The sequence below is a fragment of the Mobula hypostoma genome, chromosome 10, assembly GCF_963921235.1.
Source record: "Mobula hypostoma chromosome 10, sMobHyp1.1, whole genome shotgun sequence".
In the NCBI taxonomy this organism is placed as follows: domain Eukaryota; kingdom Metazoa; phylum Chordata; class Chondrichthyes; order Myliobatiformes; family Myliobatidae; genus Mobula; species Mobula hypostoma.
Genome location: NC_086106.1, coordinates 78057784 through 78079968, shown reverse-complemented (window position 1 = coordinate 78079968; position 22185 = coordinate 78057784). Strand labels below are relative to the sequence as shown.

Genomic DNA, 22185 nt, shown 5'->3' with positions numbered 1-22185 from the left:
AAAAACTGCAAAATATAATTTCAAATTATAGATTTTTGGTTGGCTCAAAGAATCAGTTTCTTTCTGAAAAGATCAGTGGCAAACCACAGGGAAATTAATCTGCCCCAATCTGGATACTCTTCTCACAGCCTGACTAACAATATAGCAAGAAAAATAATATATTTTCTGTCAAATAACATATTTAAAATAATTTGTACCTACTTCTTTTAGTGATGCATTGCTAAATGAAGCTACATCAACACCTCACCGTCTCTGTATTTTTCTCTAACTTGGGAATGACCTTTACAGTAGCATTGTGAAAGGTGTTTCATACAGAAACTGTGAGCCAACCTACAGAATTAACAGGGAAGCTGGACTAGAATTTCCTCACCCATGGGTGCATTTAGTTGATGTACATTCGGATAGGACCCTCCACAAGGGTCTTGCTGAGAAATATGAGCCTGGTAACGTGGATCATGCTGAGGTCCATGTCGAGGATCATGAGGTGGAAAGGTGCAGGGTTCAAATGAACCTAGGAGGCAAATAACTACTAGTGATAGCTGGGAGAGAGAAGAAGGGGGCAGGGGAGAAAACAGGGAGGTGCAAAAGCAAGCACTGAGGTACTAAGGAGATTTATTTTAAATCTGTATTTCTTATCAACATTATCCCATGAACCTTGGCAATGATTTCACATTCTTTCCCTGAGCTAAAACTGTAATCAAACATAGATTTGATGCTATAAAGCTGCAATAATTTTTAAAACTATAGTGGCTTTTAAAATAATTTTCTATCAGCCAATAAATATTGTTCAACATGTAAATTACAGTGAAATCACACACTGCTCACCAGATACAAAAATTGAAAGGGTGTGCATGGTTCTAACAGTAAAACAGGTTATTATTTTTGGCAAACACTTTTAGGCTGTTTTGAAATTTTTGTCACTGATTTCCAACATTATTGTTTTCCTTTTTAGTTCCTTAGCAAAGAGTTATAAAATTATATTTCTAATACAGCAGGACAGAAAATTGCAAAAATCCAATTTTAGGAAACTACCTGGAAAATTCTCTATTTGAAACAGTAGCTTTATATCTAAAGAAACTACTGGTGCCACGGCAGTGTAACAGTTAGCATGATGCGATTACAGCTTGGGATGCCCGAGTTCAGAGTTCAATCCCGGCATTCTCTGTAAGGAGTCTGTATGTACTCCCTGTGCAATACGGGGGTTTTCTCTGGGTACTCCAGTTTCCTCCCACAGCCAAAATAGTTGTAGTAGGTTAACTGGTCATTGTAAATTGTCACATGATTAGGTCAGTGTTAAATCGGGGTTGCCGGACTCAAAGGGTCAGAAGGACCAATCTATTCGCACTACGCACACATGTGAGTATGTATTTAGAGAGAGAGAAAGAAACGATGGGGGTCAGTTACATAGTTGACACAGAAATACAGATTAGAACCACATGCATATAAGACACTTACTCCTGTTACTCAAAATGACTAAGGCAGGGAACAGGTCAGGCAGTACTGGAGTAGCACTTGTAGCTGCAAGATTGAGCTGGACTCCAGCAATAACTCGAGTTGAACTCCAAAGAGCAATACTTAATTCCCTCACAACATACACCACATGACCAAGTCACACAGATTCATACATCTTTTAACTTAGATAATGATTTTGCACTTCACACAGGTCAAGTGACTGACTTGTCCATTAAGAGATATACTTCAGACTGACAACCATGTTCTTTGGGTTTGCCCCTCCTTAGACTGGGTACATGGACTTGCTCTCAAAAAACTATAGGCAGTATGAGGAGTTCTCAAGGGACATGTCAAGGGACATCAAATGAGAGGGGAAAGCTTCTCATCTGTGGCCTAGCCAATGTTTTATGAGATAATAACATAATCTTCATGCTCCCACAACCAGTGGCTACTTTATTAGGTACAGGAGGTATGCTTGTGATCTTCCATTGCTGTAGCTCCTCCACTTCAAGATTCAACTTGTTGTACATTCTGAGATGCTCTTCTGCACACCACTGTTGTAATGTGTGGCTATCTGAGTTACTGTCACCTTCCTGTCAGCTTGAACCAGTCTATCCATTCTCCTCTGATCGCTCTCATTAGCTAGGTGTTTTCACACACAGAAGTGCCATTTACTGTTTTGTTTTGTTTTCACATTATCTGCGGAAACTCTAGAGACTGTTGTGCATGAAAATCCTAGATCAGGAGCTTGAGATACTCAAATCACCCTGTATGGCACCAACAATTATTTCACAATCAAAGTCTCTTAGATCACATTTCTTCCCCATTCTGAACAACAACTGAACCACTTGACTACGTCTGCATGCTTTTATGCATTGAGTTGCTGCCACATGATAGGCTGAATTAAATGTTTCTATTAATTAAACATGCAAGATGGTGCCGGTGAACCACAGTGACATTCTGAGGGCTAACATGCTGAGAATAATTCAGAAGAGATATTTAAATATTGTGCTCATTTAAAAATACTTTTAAATAAGTACAATACTTTAAAATATATCTCTTCTGAATTACTTTCACTGCAATCTGCAGCTTGTAATTTCCCTCTAAGCAATGCACTTTTAAGTAAACAATGATCTACAGATTTCATGTCTGAAGGACTTGGTGGACCAAGCAAATACAGCACCTTTAAACGGATGAAACTTCATCACCATGGCCGGAAGTGAAGCAAGAGGGTGTGACTCCAAGCCAGGTTGAAATGCAGAGGGATAGGCCCCCCCTTTACCCAGCATCTTATTAGCAAATGCAAAGTTAATGGAGAACAAAATTGAGGACCTGAGGGCAAGGTTGCTGTATCAAAGGGAAATGAGAGATTGTTGTGTTCTATGCCTAAGCAAGACATAGCTTTCTCCCTGCACGCCAGATACAGTGATCAGACCAGAAGATATCTCAGCTCACAGAATGGATCAAACTGTTGATTTTGAAAAAAGGTGGAGGTGTGTGCTTCATGATAAATCCTTGGTAGTGCTCTGATGTGGCGGTCACGGTTTTGTCGAACTCATGCTCCCCCAACCTTGAACACCCAACAGTCAAATGCCATGCATTCTATTTGCCAAGGGAGTTCTCCTCCACAATCCCGACTGCAATTTACATACCACCAGCAGCAAGCCCTTGAGATACTATTTGATGCTGTCTCCAAACAAGAAACAGTTCATCCCGCAGCATTTCAGAAGGACTTCAACCGGTCTTGTTTGAAGAAAACCCTGCCCAATTAACTATCAGCATATAACCTGTAACACCAAAGGTCCAAACACACTAGACCACTGTTATACTAAGATAAAAAATGCTTACTGTTCCGTGACCAGATTGCATTTTGGTTATTTAGATCACTTGGCTCCTCCTACCTGCTTTTAGACAGAGGCTAAAGAGCAAAGATCCAGAGATTAGGACAACAAAGAGGTGGTCACAGGAGGCAGAGAAGTGGCTGCAGGATCACTTCAAATTGGTGGACTGTGGATCTGAATGAATACACCATGGTTGTCATAGACTTTATTAAAACAGCTGTAGATCAGTGTGTCCCCAAAATAAAATCATTCAAAGTTTTCCCCAACCAGAAGCTCTGGATGAACCATGAGATCCGCAATCTGCTGAGGGTCAGATAATAGGTATTCAAGTCTGGTGACCAAGAAAGTTACAAGAGGTCCAGGTACGATCTCTGGAAAGCCATCTCACAGACAAAGCATCAATTCCGGACTAAACTTGAATCAACGAAGGATGCTCAACAGCTGTTGCAGGGCTTAATGCTATCACCTCTTTTATAAAATTAAATCAAGCTACATAGGTGACAACAGGGCTTCACTTCCAGATGAGCTTAATGCCTTCTATGTTCGCTTTGACCCTCAAAATATTGAGGAACCGTTACAAGCTCCCACAGCTCCTGATGATCCTGCGATTTTAGTCTCAGAGGGCAATGTGAGAGCAGCCTTCAGGAGGCTGAACCCACAACAAGCATCTGGCCCTGAAAGGGTACCTGGCCAAGTACTAAACGCCTGCGCTGAATAACTGGCTAGAGTTTTCACTGAGATTTTAACCTCTTGCTTTGGCATTCCGAAATACTCACCTGCTCCAAGCAGGCTTCAATTATACCGGTGCCTAAGAAGACTGTGGCAACCTGCCTCCATGACTATCATCCAATGAGGAAGTGTTTTCAGAGGTTGGTGATGAAACATATCAAATTCTACCTGAGAAGTGTCTTGGATCCACTCCATTTTGCTACCAGAGCAACAGGTGCACAGCAGATGCCATCTCACTGGCTCTTCACTCAACCCTGGAACATCTAGGCAGCAAAGATGCACATGTCAGCGTGCTCTTTATTGACTACAGCTAAGTATTCAATACCATCATCCCGTCAAAACTAATTAATAAGCCTCAAGTCCTTGGCCTCAATATATCCTTCTGCAATTGGATCCTCAATTTCCTCACTTGCAGACCCCAGTCAGTTTGGCAACAACATCTCCTCCACAGTCTCCATCAGAACAGTAGCTCCCTGCTCTATTCTCTTTACACTTATGGCTATGTGGCTAAGCACAGCTCCAATGCCATATTCAAATTTGCTGACGACACCACTGTCATAGGCAGAATCAAAGCTGGTGATGAGTCAGCATATAGGAGGGAGATTGAAAATCTGGTTGAGTGGTGCTATAACAACAACCTTGTCAGCAAGACCAAGAAGCTGATTATTGATATCAGGAGGAGGAGAAAACAAGAGGTCCATGAGCGGGTCATCATCGGAGGATCAGAGGGGAGAGAGTCAGCAATTCTAAATTCCTTGGTAGTTTTATTTCGGGGAAGCTGTCGTGGGCCCAACACGCATGTGCAATTACGAAGAAAGCACGGCAGCACCTCTACTTCCTTAGAGGTTTGCAAAGATTCAGCATGACATCTAAAACTTCGACAAACTTCTATAGACGTGTAGTGGAGAGTACACTGACTGGCTACATCATGGCCTGGTATGGAAATACCAATACCCTTGAAAGGACAACCCTATATGGCCCAGTCCATCCCCACCACTGAGACATTTATACGAAATGTTGTCTCAGGAAAACAGCATCCATCATCAGGGACGCCCACCACTCACAGCATGCTTTCTTCTCACTGCTGCCATCAAGGAGGTACTGGAGCGTCAGAGCTCACACCACCAAGCTCAGGAATAGTTATTATCCCTCAACGGTTAGGCTCTTAAATCAAAGGGGCTAGCTTCACAAAACTTCACTGAAGGTGAATCATTGAAATGTTCCCACAACTGATGAACTTACTTTCAAGGTCTCTTCACCTCATGTTGTCGATATTTATTGTTTATTTATTATTATTTATTTCTTTTGGCGTTTGTCTTTTGCACACTGGTTAAACACCCAAGTTGCTGCAGCCTTTTATTGAGTCTATTATGGTTATTATTCTATCATGGATTTATTGAGTACGCCCGCAAGAAAATGAATCTCAGGGTTGTATGTGATGACATATATGTACTTTGATAATAAATTTACTTTGAACTTTAATGAGCAGGTGTATAGGTGTACCTAATAAAGCAGCTACTGAGTGTATGTTCAATGCCAGTTAAAGAGGTCAAATATCCTATAAACCATCTTCTACATCAGTCTATCAATCTATGCCGCTATCTTTAGGAATCCTTGTACACATACACTGACATCCCTCTACCCTTCAATAACTCTTAAGGATACTACCATTTAATATATATACCTTATTATTATAGCCTCCAAAGTGTATTACCTCACACTTATCAAGATTAAATTCCATCTACCATTGCTCTGCCCATTCTTACTGCTGAAATCAACCTACAATTATCCTCCTCACTTTTAACACCACCAATAATTTTCATTATTGCTATCCCAATGATCATACATCCTACTTCCACATCCAATCATTAATGTATATAACCAAGAATTAGGGTCCAAGCACTGACCTCATGGACTTCTGAATGTAGAGATAACCATCTGTTATCACCCTCTATCCCTATTACTAATTTGCCTGGGATCCCATGAGTTCAAACCTGTAGGAACAAACTCAGCCACCTGCAGACTACATGAACAGCACTGCCCTCATCAGTAAGTTTTGGTACCTCTTCAAAAAATTTAAATCAGACATACAGGATTTCTCCAACAAAAACACACAGAATGATCTTTGATTAGTCTCTGCCTTTCCAAGTGTAGCTTAATCCTATTTAATTCAATAACTTTTCTGCCACTGGTGTTACAGACTCAGACTGTAAATTATATCCCTGCAGCCCTTCTTCAATAAAAATGTCAACTTCTCAAAATATTTGTATAACATTTTTCTTTCAAAGTTGTTACCAAACCAATTATTTTCAGGAAGCACATTCCCTACCAGAAGTGCATTTTCCAAAGTCATTTTCACTTATTTTGCCTATTATCTTAAATCTAGGTCCTATGTTTACTGACCCCAAGATCACTGGAAATAAAATGTCTCTCATTTACCCCATCAAAGCCCTTTATGACTTTGAAAACACAATCAAATACTTCCTTCATCTTCTGTTTTACAGCCGCATTTTCTCTGGTGACAATCCCAACTTAACTCTTTTATCCTCAATACAATTACTGATACCCTCTCTGCATTCTCTCTACACATCCTCAAAATGTGATGTCTAAAAATGGCCAGAATACTCTAAAGAGGATAAAAACAGCATTTACTGTAAGTTTCAACAAAAATAACACTTCATTGTACATGTACATTTCAAAGTTTCGATATTTCTATAGCATACTTAAAACTGTTCCTCTCTTATACTTCCAAATAAAATGAATTACTTCATATCTGTGCCAAATTTCATCTGGTATGCGTCTGCTCATTTTACTAATATGTACATATTTCATTGTAAAAAATGGCTCCACAGGTTCACCATGCCTGCTACAAACTGCTTAAAGACAATGTTCAAGAAATGGTAATGTCATGCAATTTTGGAAAAACATTACAGAGATGGGTTAATTCATCAACATTGCAAATCATCACATGATTTGCAAAATTTGTTTCTAGTTTAAATTTTTATTTCACCAACACTGTACAATTGAGAAAGCTTTTCTCTCAGATGCTAGAGTACACTCTAAACACTTGTTCACTGACCAACTGCACCAGTTATTTCCAAGACGTGCAATGAAATACAACAACCTGTTTCAAGACTTAGATCATAGAGAGATTATTTTGTACGTACTTTTACAATTCTATATTCTTCCCTAAACCACCCCACCACAATGATTCTTTCTCAATGACCATCTTCCTTAACAGGTAAGAGAATCATTTGCAGAAAGTTTACTGCCTAATTTGCATTGTGGTAACCAGGACACAAAGGCTGTTGTGTAATTTGTTGTGCTAAAGAAATACTATAGAGCAACATCAATAAATTTTCCTCCCCTTTCACCTCATCAACTTCCCTGTCCCGTTTCAATTATATTAAGGGTGTGCAAGCCATAGGCAACCTAGAACAAAATGCACCGCAAATACTGTATGTGGGGCATTGTTATTACAACTGAATGCTGTGGAGAAGATAAATTTAATTTAAAAGCCACTTCCTTTAAGGCTCAACATAACCAGTATTTTCAAAAAGCAAAAAAAGTGTTAAAATGCTGCAATAATTACCAATAATCTAAATATAGATGTTGTTTGAAAAGTGATCACCAAATGAAGTAAATAATTTGTAATTACTGAAAACCTTTTCCACTTTCCGGTCAAGTTTGTCAATTGTATGCACACAAAACAGTCAAATATAGAAAAATAGTCATATTGGAAGAGTTAATCAGAAAAAAAAATCAATAGATAACATTTAGTAATTCATCATTTTGTTAATTATCCCACATCCCTCTGGTCTTCTTTAACTTGCCTCTAGATTCATGAGGAGGTCCACGCTGATCCATCATTGGGCCCCTTGGATCTCCCATCATCCCTCTTGGATCTCCCATGGGCCCCCTTTGTTCAACAAGTGGTCCACGTGGCTCACCCATCGGGCCCCTTTGTTCACCAATAGGCCCCCTCTGTTCTCCCATCGGCCCCGGTCTCATGTCATGTTGCATGCCTCGTGGTTCATGGGCATTTCTAAGGTCAGGCGGTCCTCTGCCGTCATGGCCAGGCACGTGATGTATAGGTGGTCCCTGATGTGGTGGTCCAATATACCCTCTGGAAAGTGAAAGTTAAAACTACATGAATATTTAGATAATTACTTGAAATTTTGAAAGTTAAATGCACCATAAAATAGCAATGAACCACTTTAATAGGAAGAAAATTTGAACTATTCAAATCAATATCATTACAAATTACAAGTAATTCAAGCCAATGAACTGTGATTAATTTTAGTTTCTGTAAAAATCCAGAAAATTTGACAATCCACCATTTAGAATTTAAATTTATTATGATAAAAATGTGATTACCAAACTTTTCAAGAGGTCAATTTGTGTAGATTAAACAATAAATAAATGAGAAACCTTCGAGTTTCACCAATTCCAATTATTCTCAAATTATAGTGTCATATAACACTTTTTAATTAAGAATAACTAGTTGTGGCACAGCCCAGGGACATTTCACATCCATCAGATATTAATACCACCCATTCCCTGTTATAAATTATAAATTATATGTTATAAATTAGTGACTATACAACTTGTTTTTGTTAAAGGCATTTTTCTTGTTTAAAAAAGGCTATTTGAGCTAAGAAACATTACTTTTCAACATGTAAAACAGCATCCATTAAAAATGCCAATACATGCGCAGGCACACCTGGAAAATTAATGGTTGTCAAAAGAAAACTGGAATAAGTTCTGAATCAACATAGAATGCACAAGGAAATATTTAACTGATTACAACTAAATATCTTACAAACTGGCACTTACCGAGTTTCCACCTCCCCAGTGACTGAAAGCAAAGTCCCTCCACGTGGGTCATTTGGTGCATCTCCTAGCAAACCTCTTGGAGCAGGAGCCCCAGTGACTGGGGGACCCCGCTGCATGTTGGCTCTGGGGTCCTGCATTGGGACTGAAAAGGAAAAGGAATTTCTGTCTAAAAGTTTGTTAAAAAAAAAATCTGCATCCAGATCTAATTTACAAAAGGCAGGCAGAAGAGAAGTGAATTTCAGAGCATAGATGATGCTTCCATGTTTCCTGCATGGTGAACCATCCATGTATAAAGTTTGCTTTAAGAACCTTAGATCATTCTAAAAGTAATCTTGAAAGATCAGAAGAAAGTTCAGGGATGATCCAAGCACATTTGTTATCCAATTAATGTCACTGTGGCAGAGGCAAATTCTGAACAATAGGTACCAATGTATTTTTCTGTCATTTGACATATGCAACTGTGTAATGGTATGCCACAGATGACAACACAATTATTTAATAATCGGCCATCTGAGATCTGAATAATGCTAGCAATACATTTAACAATGTAAATTTAAACCAACTATTCAGCTCATAGCAAACACTCCAAACCATACTAACAAAAAACTACACAATGGGTTTATACTGATAAATAGTAGACATCTCACAGCTTTCTCTCACAATCACATAACTACCACTTGTTCACAAGCATGATCCACAAGTAAGGAATAGCAAGATTTGCTTCTTCAAGGAGATGGCAGCCTTCAAGTTAGAAAGCCACTAAATATCTTCAAGTAAAATAGCAATACATTAATCATAATGCTATTTTCACTATGAATTTCAGAAATGGAAAAATTTTACCGTGAATGTAACATGGCCTTAACTGTGATTAATACAAACTAAGAATCAAGATAGCTCAGAAGCGCTAAGAAAGCAGCACCAGCTTATATAAAATATTATGGGTTTTTGAGATATTTAAAGTGCCTATGAAAAGTACTCACTCCCACTCTCCTAGGAGTTTTCATGCTTTATTGTTCTACAACATTGAATCACAGTGGATTCAATTCTGGCTTTTATTAACAACGTACAATATTTTGTGTTGAAGTGAAACAGATCTCTACAAAGTGATTTAAATTAATTATAAATATAAAAAAAACAAAATAATTGATTGCATAAGTATTCACCCCCTTCAAGTCAGCATTTAGTAGATGCACCTCTGACAACAATTACCGCTTCAGTCTGTGTGGATAGATCTCCACCAGCTTTGCACATCTGGACACTGCAATTTCCCCCCTTTCTTCGTTAACTGCTCAAGCTCTGTCAGACTGCATGGGGATCGTGAGTGAACAGCCCTTTTCAGGTCCAGCCACAAATTCTCAGTTGGACTGAGGCCTAGACTCTGACTTGGCCACTCCAGGATGTTAACTCTGTTGTTTTTAAGCCATTCCAGTGTGGCTTTGGCTTTATGCTTGGAGTCATTGTCTTGCTGGAAAACACATCTTATCCCAGGTCGCAGTTCTCTTGCAGATTGCATCAGGTTTTCCTCTAAGATTTCCCTATATTTTGCTGCATTCATTTTGCCCTCTACCTTCACAAGCCTTCCAGGACCTGCTGCAATGAAGCATCCCTGCAGCATGACACAGCCACCACCATGCTTCATGGTAGGAATGATGTTTTTGATGAAGTGCAGTGTTTAGCTTATGCCAAGCATAGCATTTAGTCTCATGGCCAAAAAGTTCAATTTTGGTTTCACCAGACCGTAGAACCTTCTTCCAGCTGACTTCAGAGTCTCCTACATGCCTTCTGGCAAACTGTAGCCAAGATTTCATGTGAGTTTTTTTTCCAACAGTGGCTTTCTTTATGCCACTCTCCCATAAAGCTGTAACTGGTGAAGCACCCAAGCAACAGATGTTGTATGCACAGTCTCTCCCATCTCAGCCAGTGAAGCTTGTAACCCCTCTAGAATTGTCATGGGTCTTTTGGTGGCCTCCCTCACTAGTCCCCTTCTTGCACAGTCTTGCAGTTTTTGAGGACGCCCAGGTCTAGACAGATTTACAGCAGTGCCATATTCATTCCATTTCTTGATGATTGACTTAATTGTACTCCATAAGATATTCAGTGACTTGGAAATGCTCTTATACAGGTTTCCCCCGCTATCTGAAGGTAGAGCGTTCCTATGAAACGGTTCGTAAGCCGGAATGTCGTAAAGTGAATAAGCAATTATTAATATGGGAAAAATTTTTGAGCATTCCCAGACCCAAAAAATAACCTACAAAATCATGCCAAATAACACAGAAAACCTAAAATAACAGTAACATATAGTAAAAGCAGGAATGATATGATAAATACACAGCCTATATAAAGTAGAAATACAGGTTTAGCTAAGTAGTTAATCTCCATTTAATTATGTGACTTCTGAAGCCAATTGGCTGAACCACTGATGATCAGGTGTGTCATACTGAAGGAGGTGAATACTGAAGCAGTCAATTACTTTGTGTTTTAGATCTGTAATTAATTTAGATCACTTTGTAGATATCTGTTTTCACTTTGACATGAAAGAGTCTTTTTCTATCGATCAGTGTAAGAAAAAGCCAAATTAAATCCACTGTGATTCAGTGTTGTAAAACAATAAAATATAAAAACTTCCAGGGGTGGTGAATACTTTTTATAAGCATTGTATTTTAATATTAAACATTACCCAGTCAAATTTAATAGAGGTACATGATCAAGTTAATCAGAATAATTATATCTATGTTAAAAGGGAACCTCCTTCTCACGTGAAGAGATTGCCCTACAAATTTGTTTTCATTCTTATTAAAGTGGCTTTGAAATTATTGCTAAGACTCATGCAAGAATCTTTAACCATTTATTTATTAAATGTTTGGCTTCCTTATATTCAAATATCTTAGGATGCAATTTATTTATTTGTTCTGATAAAGATCCAGGAGTATCTCAAGTCCACAGAAATTACATTTGCTAACTAGTGGTTGTTGAGAGCACCAGACGAGACACTAGAGAAATTAATGCTGCACAAATTCAACTGTAAATGGACTCATACCTTTCCCATATTTAACTAAAGTTTTAAATGAAACACCCAAAAAGCCAATTATGACATCAAAATCCATTGTGCCAACATTCCAAGTGTATTAAAAACCGAATTACATTGTCAGAGTGACAACCCGCTTCCCAATACAGATTATTTCATTTATGCTCCAAATTTTTATCAGATTTCTTCTTTATTCACGATCTGCCACCTACACCAGAGACTTAGCAACCCTGTCAACAACATTTTAGCTGTCAACAATGTTGGAAGACTTCACACAAATACACAAGAGTGTAGCAATGACTACATCTGGGAAGAGCTTATAAATAGTTTTTGGATGTATATTTAAAAATGGCAAACAAGTTGTTCTTTTTTGGGGAAATATATTGTTTTACAAAAAGAGTAAATTATAAAGCAAATGCCTACTGAGTGTAATATAATATTCTCTAATCTGGTTGATTTTTTTGTCTTTTTGAAAATATGAAAGGTGCGAACATGGTACGTATCAGAGAACACTGATAAAAGTCAAATCTCAGATTCCTAACTCAATTGTAGAAATGGATATAAGTAGTTTCAACTGTTGCTAAGAATGGTAAAAACTAAACAACTTTAACAGTGTTTATAAGAACCTGTCATTAGGTGAAAAATTGTTTCATTGAGTAGTCACAAGGCCTTGAAATAGTGCACACATTTATCAAGGACTCAGACAATGAAGTCAGCCAACAGCTAATACTGTTCAAAAAAAAAAGACTTGCAAAGAACAAAAAAGTGCAATAATGGTTGCAAGATCAGTTTTGTTGTTGCTTCAACTGCTGGCACCACTTTAAAACATTGAATATCTTCATATTTTGTATTTTATTATGTTTTGTGGTTTCAATTAATAAACTTCAGCTTTGAACATTTAATGACAAATTCCTTGGACTCTTTCTCCACTCTGAACAAAGGTATCAAGGTTCAATGCGCTGTGTATTCAGAGGTGCTCTTCTGAACACCACTGCTGTAAATCGTGGTTATTTGAGTTATTGTCACCTACCTGTCAGTACAAACCAGTCTGGCCATTTTCCTCTAACCTCCCTCATTAACAAGCATTTTCACCCACAGAACTACCACTAACTGATTTTTTTTGTTTCTTTGCACCATTCGCTATAAACGAGACTTGTGTATAAAAATTACAGGAGGTCAACTGTTTCTGAGTAACACACCCAAAATGCTTAAGGAACTCAAGAGGTCAGGCAGCACCTATGGAAATGAATAAACAGTTGGTGTTTCAGGCCAAGATTCTTCATCAGGACTGGGAAGGAAGGGAGAAGCCCGAATAAAGTGCGGGAGGAGTAAGAGTACAAGCTGGAAAGTGTTCGGTGAAGCCAGATAGGTGGAGTAGGGAGGGATGAAGTAAGAAGCTGTGAGGTATAGGTGGAAAAGATAAAGGGCTGGAGAAGGAATCTGATAGAAGAGGAGAGTGGAGCATAGGAGAAAGAATCTAGTAGGAGACAAGAGTGGAGCATAGGAGAAAGGGAAGGAGGTACGGCACCAGGAGGAGGTCATAGGCAGGTGAGAGAAGAGGTGGGGAACTGAAGAAGAGAGAAGGTGGGGGAATTAAAGGTTGCCAGAAGATGAAGAAATTAATGCTCATGCCATCAGGTTGGCAACAGAATATGAGGTGTTGCACCTCTAACCTGAGAATAGTCTCAGTGTGACAGAAGAGGCCACGGACCGAAATGTCGGAATGGGAATGGGAACTGGAATTAAAATGGTTGGCCACTGGGAAATCTGGCTTGCTGCGGATGGAGCAAAGGTGCTTGACAAACCAGTTCCACTAACCACGTTAGGTCTCACCCGTGTAGAGGGGGCCACAGCTGCAGCACCAGATAGATAACCCCAACAGATTCACCTGGAAGGATTGTTTGGGGTCCTGAATGGAGGTGAGGGAGGAGGTGAATGAGCAATGTAATACTTCTCCTGCTCATAGGGATAAGTGCCAGGAGGGAGATTAGTGGAAAGGGATGATTCACATATCATCTTCTAATTTATACTCCTTCCCCTCATCCCAGCACCTTATTCTGGCTTCTTCCCCTTTCCTGTCAAGTCCTGATGAAGGGTCTCGGCCTGAAATGTCGACTGTTTACTCTTTTCTATAGATGCTGCTTGCCCTGCTCAGCTCCTCCAGCATTTTGTGTGTGCTACTTGGATTTCTTGTGTTTAGATCGTATTTCTTCCCCATTCTGATGATGGGTCTGAACCAGGGGTCCCCAACGTTTTTTGCACTGCGGACTGGTTTAAGATTGACAATATTCTTGTGGACCGGCCGACGGGGGGAGGGGGGGTGTTAACCAATACCGGAATATAGGTGATAAGTCAACTATAAGTCACTTATCAGTGGCTAATAATACACTTAATTTTGTTTCTAAAAGGGTTTAGTTAACGAATTTAATATTGAACGCACAGTGCATATTTTCCTCGCATAAATATAGTGATAAGTCAACTATAAGTTATAAGGGGGTTCCTTACATCCACTCTATTCTGCAATTTAGTTTTCATTGCATTCATTGCAGAAAACTCTGCTTCGCAGAGATACGATGCTGGAAATGGAAGCAACGTTTTCAGTGCTTTCGTGGCTATCTCAGGATATTCAGCCTTGACTTTGTTCCAGAATGCTGGCAGAGATGTTATATCAAACATACTTTTCAGCCCACCGTCATTTGCAAGCTCGAGGAGTTGATCTTCTTCCCGCGCTGACATGGATGATTCACTGAGCACATTCACAAATGGGTCACGGACCCATTCCTTTGCACGCCTTGGGTCACTTGCGGTTGGGAAGTAATGCTCGAATTCTGTCGACAGCGGATAGGTGTTCGTGCGCCATCTATGAGCCTCAGTCTCTCCCAAAATCCCAGCTAATGTTGGGAACATGTCAAATATGCCCCTGTCCACTTGCCGACCCCACAGTTCCAGTTTGGCTGTGAAGGCAGACACTTTATCTGCCAACTTGAGGACAGTTGTCATTCTCCCCTGAAGTGACAAATTGAGTTCATTGAGCAGGTTGAAGATGTCACACAGATAAGCGAGTTTTGCTAAAAACACCTCGTCACTGAAGTGTGCTGCCAGTGGTGACTTTTTTCCTGAAAGAAATCTCTGTAGCTGCTCTCTTAACTCAAAAACCCTGGCCAGGGCTCTCCCCCTTGATAGCCACCTGACTTCAGTGTGAAAGAGAAGGCGTTTGTGCTCTGCATCCATTTCCTCACAAAGCTGCTCAAACAGACGTGAGTTAAGGGCTTTTGTTTTGATGTGATTGACAACTTCAACAACGTCACTCAATAAGATCAGGTGACATTTTTCGGCTAGCCAGCATTTCCCTGTGTGTGACACAGTGTGTAGACTAGCATTCAGGAGCAAACTCTTTGACTCAGGTAGTGAAACCAGACTCGTTAAGCCTTTCCAACAAATGTGCTTCGATGTCCTCCGCTATGGCATCCATTCTCCTTGAAACTGTGGTAGCTGAAAGAGAAACCTGTGCCATCTTGTTAGCTGCAGCTTCTCCCAACAGTTCACGGCACATGTCCTTGGCAGCAGGCAGAATCAATGTTTCACCAACAGTGAAATGCTTCTTAGCCTTAGCAATACAGCTAGCCACTAAGTACGACGCTTTCAAAGCAGCAGCATTTGTGGAGGTAGCAAATCGTAAGCACAAAATACTCTGCAGATGCTGGGGTCAAAGCAACACTCACAACGTGCTGGAGGAACTCAGCAGGTCAGGCAGCATCCGTGGAAACGATTAGACAACGTTTTGGGCCGGAACCCTTCATCAGGATTGTGGTGGCTCTCAGCACTTGCTTCTGTTACGCTTGCTCACGTTTTTTTCCGCTTAAAAAACTCAACAGGTTTGTCTTTAAGTGTAGGGTGCTTGGACTCAAGGTGCCAAAACAGTTTTGAGGGCTTCATTGCCTCATTAGACAGCTTGTATTCACATATCACACACAGGGGGCGTGGAGCGTGCGAGTCACCGGTCGCAATAAAGCCATATTTTATGTATGACTCGCCGTATTTTCTGTTGAAGGAAGCTTTCTTTTTTTTCTACAGTCTCAGCCTCAGCTGTCTCTGCATTATCATCATTGTTAGGCCTTTTATGTCCCCTACCATCTCTTCCAAAGAAACTCTCAAGTGACATTTGTTTTTTACTCATTGAGTAGTTGTAGGTTAATGACCGACTGATGTCCTCGCATGGGTAATGACCTCACGTGCGTTCAAGTTCAACAGTGGGCGTGACAGGGAATGAGGAAAGGTGCAGTTGATTCATATCATTTCCTCGTGGCCTGGTAGCACAAGCTTTGCAGCCCGGTGGTTGGGGACCACTGGTCTGAACAACTGAACCTCTTGACCATGTCTGCATGCTTTCATGCATTCTGTTGATGCTACATGATTGGCTGATTAGATATCTGCATTAACGAATAGAGTAGCCACTGAGTGTACAATTAGTAGAAACAGAAAGCTTAAAGTAGCTTAGGTGCTCAGTACAAACTGATAACTTATTGTGGCCAGCAACACCATTTACAAGTTCACTAAGTGGAGCAAGACAAAAACAAAAAAGCCAGGTAACACAGATTTCCAAGAGGTAAGCAAAAGGCAGCTATTTACTGCACAATTACTACACAATATATTCAATCAAATATTCTAAACATTTTTCACTCAAAAGTTCCTATGTTCTGAATAAAAACCTTGACCCAAATGAAAATGATTGCTCACTTCCAATTCCATTAATATATGGAGATATAAGACTGCAGATGCTGGAATCTGCAGCAAAAAAAAAAACCCAACAAACTGCTGAAGGAACTCAGCAAGACCTATAGCATCTATGGAGTTAAATGGATGGATGACATTTTGGGTTGAGACCCTTCATCTGGACAGAAGCATCTCATCCCAAAACATCTATGGTATACAGTGTCTGGAAGAAGTATTCAGCCCCCACAACTATTTCCACACATTACTCTCTCATTTTCTAAATTTAAAATATATTGAAGTAGGATTTTTGAGCATTGTGCATCATGCCAAATCAAAAGAAATGTTTCAAAACCTGTCAACAATTTACTAAAAATTAAAAACTAAAATTATGAGGCTGAAAAAGTATTCACCCTCTTTGCAATTACTACGCTCACTTCCCTCAGGAGCAATACTGTACCTACTCACTCAACTTGTTGATGTAGAAAATTGGAGGATCGCATGTTTTCAATGAATTCATAAGAATAAGTACCTCTCTCTTTGTAAAGTCCAACAGTATACTATATTTTCAACAGACCAAATTAAAATGAAGACAAAAGAGCATTCAAGACAAGTTGGAGAAATGATAATAGAGAAGCACAAATCTATGGAAGGGTACAAGATCATCTCAAAGGCACAGAACATACTTCAGAATTTAGAGCAGTCTACCATAAAAACTAAAGCAAATCTGCCTAGGTCAGGCTGTCCATCTAAATTTAGTTGCCAGAGAAGAATGGCACTTGTAAGAGAGGCTACTGTGCCGCTAACAGTCACTTGCGTGAGCTGTAGAAGTCTGTGGCTGCAACTGGAGCCATGTACAAATGGTGAGATAGTTAGAGCACTGTTAAAGAGGGAATGGTCTTGGTACTCAACAATGACTCCATATAACCATATAACAATTACAGCACGGAAACAGGCCATCTCGGCCCTTCTAGTCTGTGCCGAACTCTTACTCTCACCTAGTCCCACCAACCTGCACTCAGCCCACAACCCTCCATTCCTTTCCTGTACATATAGCTGTCCAATTTAGCTTTAAATGACAACATCAAACCTGCCTCAACCGCTTCTGCTGGAAGCTCGTTCCACACAGCTACCACTCTCTGAGTAAAGAAGTTCCCCCTCATGTTACCCCTAAACTTTTGCCCTTTACAACTATCCATTACAACTATCTTCCTGGATATGAATAGCTAAATGGAAAAATAAAACTCAAAGGGAAAACATACAGAATTACAACTGTGCTGTTAAGCAAAAACCTTGGGATCAGACTGTTACAGCAAGAAGTGGATTTGTAGTTTGGTATTTGATGGCCATCATTACATGATGGACTGAAGGGCCTATTTCTCTGCAGTTCTGTTACATTGCCAGTGACACTATTAACATGCATAGCATAATCCTGGATGACAAAGCAATTTAGCACATTTGCGATACTAAAGGATCAACAAGCATCTTCAGTCAGAAAAGTGTAAAATTGCAGACCACCTTCTTCGGAGGTCTCATCACCACATCTTCAAGTTTGAATCCAATACAATTGATTCCAAATAGTGTCAAGACCAGGCTGAACACAATGGGTAAGACAAGGGTTAGCTCTCTCAAAGACATGCCAATTATAGTGCTGATGACCTGCACTGCCAGCTGTGGCTTTTACCAGATTTGTTTCATTATCTCTACAACAATGACTGCAAGGCTAAAACAAAATGGAATATTACCAATTACCCATCACTTGTTCAGTGCTACATTTTGTTTCTGCACAAAATGAACTTGGCACCAGATGTCCTTAGAGTGTGATTCAGAAATGGACAAATGAACCAACTTTGAAAGGTTTGGTACAAGTGACTATCTTTGACTTTAAGACAGCATTTGACTGAATAGAGCATCATAGTGTCCTAGTAAAACTTACTGTCAATTGGTCCCAGTGATGCTTTCTCCAAAGGCCATTTCAGGCCAATCTTTTCAGTCCAAACTATTACTAAAGAATTGGAACTCTTTGGAAGTTAAGATGCCCATCTCCACAAGTGGCAAGCCCAGTCATGGGCTCCAAGCTGGGAAATTACATTCATGCCACTGAAGTGAAACATCATGAACATGTGCAATTAGAGTCTAACTACCTTACTCGATTTTCAACAGTATTACATTCTTCAACCAGGAACACAACTTGACAGTCACATAAGAATGTAAAAAATAGAATGAGGATAAGGCTCCATCTTATGTAACCCCTTCATAGTTTTATATGTTTACATAACCACAATGACTGCCGAACATCCAGCACTTCTCCGGTGACTGAACCTCCTAACTTCCCAAAACCTATTCAATACCTGCAAAACATTTGTTGGAAACATGAAAAAAATATTTCCTGCATGTCTAGATGAGTGTAGCTTCAATAACATTTCTGAAGCTCAACATTACCTAAAACTGAACAGTCTGCTTGACTGGCATTTTTATCAAATTGGAATATTCAATCGCTACACTACAGAGTGAAAATGTGAAAATGCTGGCATATAATAGACATCAATGGGCGGGGGGAGAGCAGGGAGGAGGGAGGAGTCAGAAACGGACCAGGTAAATTTGAGGGCAGGGTGGAAGTTGACGGTGAAGTTGATTAAGTGGATGAGCACTGTATGAGTGCAGGAAGCAACACCAATGCAGTCGATGTAGCATAGGATAAGCTGTGGAGTGATATCAATGTAGTCTGTTCCACGTAGCTGATAAAAAGGCAGGTGTAGCTGGGAAACATGCGAGTGCCCATGGCTACACCTTATATTTGAAGGAAGTGGAAGGAGCAGAAGGAGATATTATTGAGAATGAGAACAAGTTCTGCCAGGTGGAGAAGAGTGGCAGTGGAGGGGAACCGGCTGGGTTTAGTGTCGAGAAAGAAACTGAGAGCTTTAAGGCTTTCCTGGTGGGGAATGGAGGTGCATAGGGACTGGATATTCATAGCGAAGATAATCGGGGCCAGGAAACATAAAACCATTGAAATCAAAGAGCATGTGAAGTGTCACAGATATAGGTAGGAACGGACTGAACTGGGGGGGATAAATCTGAGTAGAGGTATGCAGATATAAGTTCAGTGGGGCAGGAACAAGCAGAAACAATGGGTCTACCTAGACAGGCATGCTTGTGGATCTTGGGTAGGTGGTAACGAGAGGTCTGAGGTGAGTGAACTATGAGTTTGGTGGCAGTGGATGGGAGATCCCCAGAGTTAATAAGGTTGGTGATGATGTGGGAGACAATGGCCTGGTGCTCCTTCATGGGGTTCTGTTCGAGGAGTAAATAAGAGGAGATGCCTGACAGTTGTCGCCAGGCCTCAGCAAGGTAGAGGTCAGACCGGAAGACTACTACAACACTCCCCTTATCTGTGGGTTTGATACTGAGGTCAGGATTAGCGTGGAAAGCAGTGTGCTTGAAAGGAGTGAGGTTGGAATTGGAGAGAGAAGTGGTGAAGTCGAGATGGTTCATGTTCCGCCGGCAATTAGCAATGAAAAGATCCAGAGCAGGCAAAAGACCAGAGTGGGGTGTCCAATAATACTAACTATAAAAGGCTCAAGTACCCTGCAAGGATTTACTTGGCAACATATAGAATCTGTAAATTTTACAACCTAGAAGGACAAGAGCAACAAGCATGTGAGAACTTCATCACTTCCTAATTCACATACTGATTTCATCCAGCATTATTGGGCTGAAGCACCTCATCTTCTGAACAGGATTGTGAGGACATCATCAATTACTTCAACATACAGAATGCATCAATTTAAGGAACTGATCCAACTTCTCCAAAATAATTAGGGATGGATAAAAAGAGCCTTGCAAGTGATACCATATCTACAAATATGCACCAAAGAAAATTTAGTCACAGCCAAAATAATAACAAGTCATAAAACTGCCCCGATAATTCACTTCTTCAATGGGTTTGAACCATCAATGCCACAACCCAAAATCCTTCTCCAACTGGAAGTTCCCTACAAGCAGGAACTTCTTCGCTGAGGGTGATCAGAGTGTGGAATGAGCTGCCAGTGGAAGTGGTGGATGTGGGTTCGATTTCAACATGTAAAAGAAGTTTGGATAGGTACACGGATAGGAGGGGTACGGAGGGCTATGGTCCAGGTGCAACTTGATGCAACTCGGCAGTTCGGTGTGGACTAGATGGGCTGGTGTGCTCTATGACCCACTCCTCTTTACTGGCTTAGTGTGGTGTTTTTAAAAGCTATATGCTTTGAGAAATTTTTGTATATTGAGGGTACTATAAAAAAGCAAGTTGCTATTTTCCTGAGCCCACCTAATAATATCACTAAGCTCCGTAAATCTAAAGGCTGATTTATACTTCTGTAACAACTCAAAGCCGTAACTACGGCGTCGCCGTGAACCCTACGCAGAGCCTACGCAGATCCCTACGCCGTAGCCTGACGTGCACCTCTCCCAAAATGTAACTACGCATCGCGGCAACGCAGACCGAACAACTGTGATTGGTCCACTTGATAGCATTGCAATTCCTCCTACACTGCAATAGCTTCCCATTGGGCGACTAAAGGGCAGGGAAGGAACTCTGGCTGCAATGCTTTCCATAAAGCTTTACAGACCTCCGAAGTTATGGAAGACACATTTCGCTTTTATGAAAAAGGACGCTCGCTTTAAACTTGTTTACCCCGAGTAGGACTACCATGACCATGAAGCCTTGCATGGGCAAGTGTGTGCGCATGCGCGCGAATTGCACAGCGACACAGACACACCAACGCACAAGTATAAATGCACACAACACGCGTAGGCCACTTGCGTAGGTTACGGCGTCGAGTTGACACAGAAGTATAAATCAGCCTTTACACTAGTTAGGCTAGCCAACCCACACCAAACTTAGAAAAGCCATAGGTGATAAAGGGCATCATAAAAATAAAATACTAGAAAACATGCTATACATAAGCTATCATTTCAATTGTGTTTTGTTAATGACTACAAATTTCAAAATGGATTTGCACCGTACAGATAGCATTAGAAGATAGCAAAACAAAAGGTCTGAAACATTCTTTCTTTGTTTTTCAACAGATCTTATCTGACCTGATGAGTGTTTCCAGTACTTTTTATGACAACAAAGTTATGGCATAAGTGCAACCCAAATTTGAAGTTGAGGCAACTCCAATATGGGATGAAATGATACACGTTCAGTGCTGAAAAAATATGTATGCTACCTTCCTTCAAAGTTCAAGCTGAATGTTGATTCAGGTTCAGTCTGGCATAGTGTGTGGCAAAGGGCACTTCATGTCAGGTCCTTAGGGGAACTGCAACTTTAAGCTATTTATGCATTCTACCAGAATGCAGTAGCAGTGGTTTGAAAGTTGTTCCTGCACAATGATCTTAGAAGAGAATTAAAGATTAATAGCCCAACTTAATCCCATGAATTTGCAGCTGCAGCCTTCAAAATACTGTGTGCTAATAAATACTTACTAGAAAAAGCAATCAAAATGTAGGGCAAACAAGCAACTTGTCAAACAGTTTTAAATTGTGAATGGTTTACCTTTTTAAAAAGATAACTGGCTTCAGGTAAATATTAAAATGCAAGACATTTCA

At 40.2% G+C, this 22185-nt stretch overlaps 1 protein-coding gene across 2 annotated transcripts in view; it reads right to left on the bottom strand.

The window, feature by feature from the left end:
- Window positions 1–22185, bottom strand: part of cstf2 (cleavage stimulation factor, 3' pre-RNA, subunit 2) — an 81058-nt gene that overhangs the window by 24718 nt on the left and 34155 nt on the right. For both annotated transcript variants that reach the window (XM_063060665.1, XM_063060664.1), the window contains 2 exons: window positions 8859–9000; window positions 7856–8148 (listed from right to left, as the gene is read on the bottom strand). In XM_063060665.1, coding sequence (XP_062916735.1) covers window positions 7856–8148; window positions 8859–9000 — 435 coding nt within the window. The remainder of the gene's footprint in view (window positions 1–7855; window positions 8149–8858; window positions 9001–22185) is intronic.